The 9,631-nt window shown below is 40.3% G+C and overlaps 1 protein-coding gene across 1 annotated transcript in view; it reads right to left on the bottom strand.

Annotated features, from left to right (window-relative positions):
- COL4A4 (collagen, type IV, alpha 4) overlaps positions 1-9,631 on the bottom strand; it is a 138,893-nt gene that overhangs the window by 46,969 nt on the left and 82,293 nt on the right. The window contains exons 24-28 of the mRNA XM_011952037.1: positions 7,510-7,578; positions 5,045-5,152; positions 4,319-4,537; positions 2,362-2,523; positions 869-1,039 (exon numbers count right to left, since the gene is read on the bottom strand). Coding sequence (XP_011807427.1) covers positions 869-1,039; positions 2,362-2,523; positions 4,319-4,537; positions 5,045-5,152; positions 7,510-7,578 — 729 coding nt within the window. The remainder of the gene's footprint in view (positions 1-868; positions 1,040-2,361; positions 2,524-4,318; positions 4,538-5,044; positions 5,153-7,509; positions 7,579-9,631) is intronic.

Genomic DNA, 9,631 nt, shown 5'->3' on the forward strand with positions numbered 1-9,631 from the left:
GCCTCCCAAAGTGCTGGGATTATAGGTGTTAGCCACTGTGCCCGGCCCTAGGAAAACATTTTAAAGACTAATATGATTCTTATATATTGTGTTCCTGTAGTTCATCCACAGATGCAAACTCCTGCCTAACGCTGAGTTTGTATTCAAAGTAAATAACAATTGTCAACCTCACTGCGCTTAACAGCTGGGCTCGGTTGGGCACGGTGGCTCAGACCTGTAATCCTAGCACTATGGGGACCAAGACAGGAGGATCCCTGAGGCCAGGATTTCAAGATCAGCCTGGGTAAAACAGGGAGATCCTCTCTCCCAAAAAAAAAAAAAAAAAAAAATTAGCCAGGTGTGGTGGCACACGCCTGTAGTACTAGACTCACAGGAGGCTGAGGTGGGAGGATCACTTGAGCCCAGGAGTTCGAGGCTGCAGTGAGCTATGATCCTGCCACTGCCATCTAGCCTGGGCTACAGAGCAAGCCTCTGTCTCAAAACAAAAAGAAAAAAGAAAGAAATCCTTGCTCTGCTGCCCTGTCCTCAGTTTCCTACCTACAGACCTGAAATGTGGGCCCTGATGTGTCTGAGTCCTAATCCCCCAACTGGGGGTAGGGATGAGAGTGGGGACCCCATCCAAAATGAAAATGCACCTTCCCCGACCCTAGGACTTTACCGTGCTACCCAGTCCTCATGAATTCTGTGGCCCTAACACCTTCAAACCCCTTTTCCCATTGACCAGCACAGAAACATTCTGCCACTGGAAATAATGATACAGAGGACAAGAGCAAGGGAGGCATCGTTAAGGGAAGGACAAAGCCAGACTAACAGTTAACTCTTTTCATGTTTCTAAGATGGGGGGACATCATGGAAAAGCACTACCTACCTTTTGGACCTGGAGGACCAGGTAGCCCATCATCCCCAAAGGGACCTGGGATTCCTGGGAGGCCCGGGCGACCATGTGCCCCAGGCCATCCTGGGAGTCCAGGGAGACCTTTCATTCCAGCTGGCCCAGGAGGCCCCACATCTCCCGGCTGTCCTTTCCCACCTGGAGCACCTAAGACAAACCACAGTGACCACAGTGTGTGAAGGCTGAACACTGGCTTCACACACAGCAGGAAAAACATACAGTAGCTTAAACAATGCATTAAACAACAGTAAAACAATATTTGTTAGCTAAAATAATAGTAGCAACTTTCCATCAATCTAAGAATATATTTTTCTAGATGATATAAATAGAAGGGCAGATCACTTGAGTAAATGTTTCCCAGCAGGGATGAATGAAGATTATAAAAGTATTTTTAATGGAAAACAAAGAAAAAACAAACATTGTATTTGTATTTCCTCTTGGTGGAGGGGAACTAATAGAAGAAAACTTTCCAGGTTTTTCCTGAAGCTCTACAGCCGAGTGAACTTCAGTCAGAAGTCAGAGCTGATGTCTAGCCTTGTTGGTGCTAGAAATATGGCTGTAGTGGAAAGTTTTGCCTCAATCTTGTTTTAATTTTTCAAGTGTATATATTACTGCATTTGGATAAAAGCAATGGGATTTAAACAACAGAGTAAATAGTGAAATGAAGATCATATTGAAAATAGCTCGTGCTATGTTCTGAATGTGTCTCTCCAAAATTCATATGTTGAAAGTTAATCACCAATGTGATAGTATTAAGAGGTTAGGACCTGGGGAGGTGATTAAGTCATTAGGGCAGAGCCCTCATGAATAAGATTGGTGACCTTATTAAAGAGGTGCAAAAGAGCTGTTTGCCTCATCCACTTGTGAGGACACAAGGAAGGCACACCAGATCTGCAGGCAGCTTGATCTTGGACTTCCCAGCCTCCTGAGCCATAAGAAATAAATTTCTGTTGTTTATAAGTTGCCTAGCTGAAGGCATTTGGTAGAGCAGTGCAAATGGACTAAGACAGCCTTCCTGCACCTTGTATTAGGAGACACTCCGGGGGTCTCTTGTGTTCCTACGTCTTGATGGATATGCCAAGAATGCAAGATCCTGATGCTCTTTCCCTGGGAAACTTTTCAAGCTTGTGTTTGCAGCAAGCACCCTTGATAGATGATACAGCACTTTCCTCAATAGGAAAAGCAGGCTTTCTCACAGGCTGCTATAAAGCAGTGGTTCCTTGGCTCAGGGCTCCTCTCATATAAAGGAACCCACTGTGTGAGTGGTCTACTAGCCCATTATGTTTCCCCATGAGACTTGGGTGACACAGGGAAATGATGCAAACCAACATGAAACTCATGAGTAACGAAATTCTTTGTCTCTGACTCAGGACTCTTGCTTCTGGCGGCATCCATAAAAAAGAAAGAGGGGAGCTTATTTAGTTGTAAGTAGGGTAAGCCCCAGACCTTTCACAGTTCTTGACACTTACCTGGGCTGCCTGGATCCCCAGGGAGTCCCGGTTGCCCTGGTATTCCTGGAGCACCTCTTTCACAGGAATGGCCAGGTGGACCTGGGACACCTGGAAACCCAGCATGTCCCTCTCTGCCTTTGGGACCTTTGAGACCTGGGAATCCAGGAATGCCAGCTGGCCCTGAAATGATACAATGCATCCATGACATTGGTGACATAAAACTATACAGATGGCCCATGATGAATTGTTCAGGCATATCAGTACTGGAGGTGAACATTTTCATCCTGAATCAGTGCTCAAATGGGTTAAGTCTTTAAATGGATTTCTTATCATAGATGTAATGAGTTTTTATGAATAGAGAATGCATTGCTAAGTGAGTTACTTGATAAGGTTAGGTGAACTGCAAAGTTGCCAATGCAAATAAGAAACCATTTGGTTCTTCCTAATTTTAATTAACCTCTAACTTTGCATCAAGCTTTACACGAAATCTCTACAATGTTTACAAACCCAGTTTGCACTGTATGAATTTGCATTTTATGAGAGATTTCATCACCTGCACTCTCAAATTTCTACTTACTGGAAAGACAGTGTCATAATCTTCAGGAAAGAACATCCCCCATAATTCCACACCCTAACCCAAAAATCTACTTTGTTTTCCTATGTTTTCTTTGCATTTTGGTTCACGTTTACATTTAAAAATAGTAATCACAGTGCAAACTCAGTTGTTGGAGCACTTCAGTTTGCATATTAATCTGTAAATGTTTTCCATTTTGTTTCAGTCTTTACAAATATGATTTTAATTGCTAATGACTGGATGCTATTTCTTTGAGAGAGAGAGTGCGTGTATGTGTGTGTCTGTCTTTGCTCTTCCCAATTATTCCTCTGCTGTGGATAATACTACAAGAGCATTTTCATATCTATAACTTTCTTCCATTGAACACTTCCCTTAGATACATTTTCACAAGTGAGACAGTCGGATTACTGGGTCATTATTTTTACTGACTTACATCATGTTTCACCTGTTACGTTCCAATTAATTGTTTCTTTGAATATGAATAATTTTATTTACAAACTTCCATACAAGCTCCTTGAGGGTGCTAATTCTCCTGCTCCCCTCCACATGTCCTGTGCTAATGTATTCTAGTGCATGCCTAACAAACATTGGCCCACCCACGTTTAGAAAAGAACTAGAATGTTGTTTGTAAACATCTGGTCTATGGTCCACATCTTGGTCACCATGACCCAACAGGCCCACTGAAGTTCAGATGTGAGGCCCCACCCCACCCCAGAAATAATGAATCAGAATTCCTCAGACTGAGGTCCTGAAGACAATAATTTTCATGAGCTGCCCCACCCCTACTTGGTTATTTTTAAGTACATTAAAGTCTGAAAAACTCCACTGGGGATCCTGAAGGATCCTTACAGATTTTAGAAAAGGATATGAATCAGCGTCCGGGCCATCTTCCTCTTTTGCGCTTGATGCCCTGCCTGCCACCCCAGACGGAATGCAAGTCCCTCTACCCTGTCTCCTATCTGAAGACAGCTTGTCCTCTAGGCTCAGCTCATGCCCAGCTCTCCCAGAGTGTTCCCAGATGCCAGCCTACAGCTCCAGCCTCTAAGCTACTCTGCCTCTTACAATCAGGCCTGCCTACCTTCCACCTGGTAACAGCCCCAGACAGGTTACACAGTCCCTGCTCTTGGCCTTTGCAGCACCAACATACTAGCTGCGGAACCAAATTGAGTTGAACGAACAACAGTGAGCTGCCCTGCATTTGAAAACAACCAATCAAATGCAAGGCCAAGGCTGGAGATTCAGGTTATTTGAAATGTAACCAGCACCCCATATGAGGGAAAACACTTGGGTAAACTGTTTATATCCTACATGGCTAAAGCAAAATAATCTAAACATTCTTCAGTGACCTGTTCCAAAACTGAGCCCGCTCTATGCACCAAAAGGACAGCAAAGCCCTCATACCTTCAGCCCCTGGATATCCTGGATCACCTCTGGGTCCTTTTATCCCTGGCACTCCTGAAAGCCCCCTCCTTCCCGGGGGTCCCAGGTGACCAAATGCAGGGTCTCCCGGGATTCCTTTCTGACCATTCACTCCCGGTGACCCAGGAGGGCCTGGGGGCCCAACAGGGGAGGACCCCTTTTCACCTCCAAAACCCGGATCTCCTATGTCACCACGGAAACCTATTTAACAACAACAATAACAAAATTAATGATAACACGTGCAAGTATAGAACAAATACATATAAGACTACTTTGATAAAAATATGTTTCTTAAAAACACAGGGGTATTTACTAAAATTAAGAGCAGTTTAACAGGTAATGTTGTTTTGCCACCTTTTGTAGAGAGATAAACTGCAACTTTGTGTTTCCTATAAGCCAGTGATGTTTCCCTAATTGCTTTCCTTCTCTGGCAAACATTCTGGCTGGACTGAGTAGCTTCAACAACATAATAGACAAATAATAGCCCATAACTTATGCTTCAAGGTGGAAGGAGGCTTGGCAACTTATAAAAGTATAATCTGAAGTTATCACAATATAGCTAAGAGTCTATCAAGAAACATTTCCCTGTTATCTAGGGATCCCTGGACCATTTCCTCAGTGAAATCATCCATCGGTAGAAATGTTAAAAAGTTCCTGACAGATACTCCCAAAGCAGAAAAAAAAACAAACATAAAACACTTCACTGACCAGGGGGACCTGGTATTTCCGATGTTCCTGGTGTGCCAGGTCTGCCTTTATGCCCATCTGAACCGCTCAGCCCAGGGGCACCTTGGGGACCTGGAAATCCCTTTGGACCTAAACAATTACAACAACAAAACACAGACTCAATAAAACAAAATCTAATGTGAACAAAATGAGATGTTTTTTTAAGTCTATATTAAGTCCTTTTAGAATATTTCTACTTTATGGAAGTAAGGATGTTGCCTATCCTGATTTACAAAATTATGTTGTAAGTCATATGATCCAAATGAATGTTTTCTAGGAGTGATTTTCTTAAGGCGCTTTCTCAGAAGCCATCCTGTGAAGGATTCTTCCTGAAAGCCTTTGGAACTTGCGCCACCATTCAGATGACTTTTTTTGGTATCTTCCTATGCTAGGTCTGAAACACAACTATGCAACCATCATCTGCCCTTGTAGGGGTAAAGAGGTGGTGGCTAGTGTCTATCTTGATAAGAAAGGATCAGATTAAAGACCAAAATCTATTTCCCTGCATCTTACTGAATTTGCCCTTAAATAAAGTATAGGCAAAAAGCACTTGCAAAAAGTAATAGAGAATTTTTTTTTTTTTTTTTTTTTTTGAGACAGAGTCTCGCTCTGTCGCCCAGGCTGGAGTGCAGTGGCACGATCTTGGCTCACTGCAAGCTCCGTCTCACGGGTTCACGCAATTCTCCTGCCTCAGTCTCCCAAGTAGCTGGGACTACAGGCACCCGCCACCATGCCCGGCTAATTTTTTATATTTTTAGTAGTGACAGGGTTTCACCGTGTTAGCCAGGATGGTCTCGATCTCCTGACCTCGTGATCCACCCGCCTCAGCCTCCCAAAGTGCTGGGTTTACAGGCATGAGCCACTGTGCCCGGCCTAGAGAATTTATTTTAAACCTTCTGTGGTTTTCTACAAGGAGTTATCTCAGCTAAAATAACTTATTAATCATAAACTTCAATGGAGGCACAACTGTCAAATTAAAATTTGAGTAATCACTTCTCTCGAAGTTAAAAGCTGCTGAAAGTAATCAAACTTTTTTTTAATCCACTCATGTCCAGTAAAAGTAAAAATGAATGTTCAATCCGTCAACCTGCAATTCTCAACTCCGCTGATATGGAATTATATTTCCACACACTCTAGCCATTGCCTTGTTGTGGGCGGAGTGTAATTACCTGCCCTTTTACCTAGGGCTTCATCATGTGACTTGTTTTGGGCAATAGCAAATGAATGACCATGATCCAATCAGAGGTGTGGAGGGAGACCGTGAACTGAGCCGGCCCTCTTGCATTTCTGCAATCACATGAGAAAAGCCTGGTCTTGCAATGAGATGCATGTTGCAACCCCAAACCTAACTTGGAGCTCCACTCTAAGCCAACAGAGACCATCTTAGATCAGCTAAATCCAACCAACCTGCAGACCCATAAGATAGAAAATAAGTGTGTGTTGTTGTAGCCCACTGAGATTTTGAGATTATTTACACATTATTGTCATGAAATTTGATGGTAGAAAGAGTAACAGTCAGTCATTATTCATACTAGTAATGAATGGGTAGGGAACTCTAAAGAAAGAAGAGTTAGGCAAAATATCTTAGATAGATTTTGGACTTAATTCATCTAAACCTAAGTGATTGATTCAAACGAAGCTGTGGCATGAATGTGCAAACAAGGACAGAGATATTTGAGCATTTTTTTTCAAATGTTTCTGATCAAATGTTGGTTCTTTTGGAAAGTAAAACAAAGTAAAACTTACAATCAATAAACAAATGATCATTTTTCACTCTTGAGGTACAGGAAAGGAAAGAAGATACAGTTTTAAAACTTTCAGGCCAGGCGCGGTGGCTCACACCTGTAATCCCAGCACTTTGGGAGGCCGAGGTGGGTGGATCACAAGGTCAGGAGTTTGAGACCAGCCTACCCAATATGGTGAAACCCTGTCTCTACTAAAAATACAAAAATTAGCCGGGTGTGGTGGCAGGCACCCGCAGTCCCAGCTACTTGGGAGACTGAGGCAGGAGAATCGCTTGAACCCAGGAGGCGGAGGTTGCAGTGAGTCAAGATCACACCACTGCGCTCCAGCCTGGGAGACAGAGTGAGACTCTGTCTAAAAAAAAAAAAAAAAAAAAAAAAAAAAAAAAAAAAAAAAAAAAAAAAAAAAAAAAAAAAAAAAACTTTCAAGGGACAGACATTTTAAACGATATGTGAGCAAATCAAGGTAAATTTTGTTGCACAAAGGTTTGAAAAGCCCATCTGGAGTGTTCTCAAACCAACAGACTAGAGACCCAACTACAAATTACTATGAATGCCATTTTCCCCTATCCACGGTCCCTCAAAACTTTGGAAATAATTTTGGAAATGTCCTAACTAGTCAGAGGATTCACTATTGGTTTATCTGTCTTGCTGGTTCTTTTACTCTGGGAAGTATATAAGACAGTAACTTCTCATTGCTAATACCTGGAGGTCCGTCAAAACCTGGAGGGCCTTGCCTCCCAGGGTAGGTCACATTGCAAGAAACTGTGTCACCTGGAATGAGAAAAGAAAAGCAACATTCACATAACTGATAGCCCAGTGGAATGTGAAGCTGTCTCAGTGACAACTTGCTCAGGATATGTTTCTGTATAGTACATGTAGAAGTCAAAGTAACAGACTCCCAAGTATCATTGGATCACTTGAGCTGCTTTCATATAGAATTTTTAGATTTTTCCTGAAATCTGAATTTCAACCATCAGAAGAGTTATAAACATAATGAAGAAAAGAAATATATTGATTCTAAAAAGTATAAGTTGCAGTAATCTAGAAAAACAATGTAGATGATAAAAATGTAATGGAGATGAAATACACGGGTAGTAGATAATAATAATAATGTAATGGAGATCTATTACATGCATATCTAACACAATACAATGAGAAGTTTTGATAAATCATGAAATAGCAGCAGGTGTCCAATCCTGAGTTCAGAAAATCTGTCTGTTACTATGAACATCGGGGAAACTGTGCACATGAAGAGCCCGGGCTAGATGTGAATAGCTACCATTTATTGAGGGTCAGGTGCTTCAACTATATTGTCTCATTTTTCCTAATGACTTTCGCAATCTAGTAGCATCATCCCCCATGTTAAAGAAATGTTTGAAGAAAGTTAATAAGCAGTTCAGGGTATGAATGAAAAATTTTCTAGAGAGAGAGATATCATCAATAAGACAGCAAAGTTTGAGCCTCTCAGTTCCTATCTCCTAAAATGGAATGTTTCTCTTTTATAATAGGAATAATATCTCATAATACATTTCTTTATATGCTGTCAGATCAAAGATATATGAAATGAATAAAAATGACATCAGATTTTATTGTGTTTTAGAGCATGAATTTATACCTTATCAAATACCAAGATACTTGTTTGCCTTTCTATATTATCAAAACAAGAACTAAGGATATTACTTTGTTCTAAAATTTCACAATTAGCAATGTAGCTCAAGATATATCTATATATACATATTATAAAAGAAAAAAACTTAAACCTTTTTGCCACCTTCTTAAGAGTTTTCAGCTATAATCCTGAAAGTCATTTTATTGTTTGAAATTCACATAATTGTAAAATATATTTAAAATACCTTCTTTTTTCTCACTAGAATGCCAGCAAATGGTTTTTCATGGACAATGACAGTTTAAATGACATACTAGTTTTTAAAAATTAAAATATATGGTATTATCTCAAAAGACTATAAAAAATAATCCTATACTTTGAGTATGTGTATATAATACATATACATATATGTAATTTTAATATAGTCAGATTGTGTGAGTTCATACTGAGAAATGAAGGAAAAGCAATTTTGGTATGTCAAATAAATAAAACAACAAAGATATTTTAGTATCTTAAGGATTCACTTTAAATATTGATTGTATTGTAATGTTTTTATTTGTTTAACAAGGTACAAGATTTGAACAGTGCCTGGATGAAATTTTATTTAGCTGTTATGCCATAGCTATAATACCTTTGCCCAGAAGAGACTCATTTTAGCTTCCATGATTTCATGTGACATTCTGCCACAAAAATATTCACAATTACCTTTCTGGGTGAAAACATCATAAATAAATTTAAAAAGCAGTTCAGGATATGAACAAAAAAATTCTCTAGACAGACAGATATAATCAAGAAAAACCAATCAGAACTTCGACAAATGAAAGACATACTGAGGGAATTACAAAATGCAGTGGAAAGTTTTAATAGACTAGAATAAGTAGAAGAAAGAATTTCAGAGTTCAAAGACAAGGCTTTTGAATTAACCCAATCAGACAAAAATAAAGAAAAAAAGAAATGAACAAAGTCTCTAAGACATATGGTATTAGTAAAATAGCCAAACCTAAGAATAATTAGTGTCCCTGAGGGAGAAGAAAAAAGAACTAATTTGAGGGAGTAATTGAGGAAAACTTCCATGGCCTGGCTACAGATTTAGATATCCAAAGCCAAGAAGCTTAAAGAACTCCTGGGAACTGAACAATGAGATCACTTGGACTCGGGAAGGGGAACATCACACACTGGGCTTATCATGGGGAGGGGGAAGGGGGGAGGGATTGCATT

This window comes from Colobus angolensis, unplaced genomic scaffold, assembly GCF_000951035.1.
Source record: "Colobus angolensis palliatus isolate OR3802 unplaced genomic scaffold, Cang.pa_1.0 Scaffold33, whole genome shotgun sequence".
NCBI lineage: Eukaryota > Metazoa > Chordata > Mammalia > Primates > Cercopithecidae > Colobus > Colobus angolensis.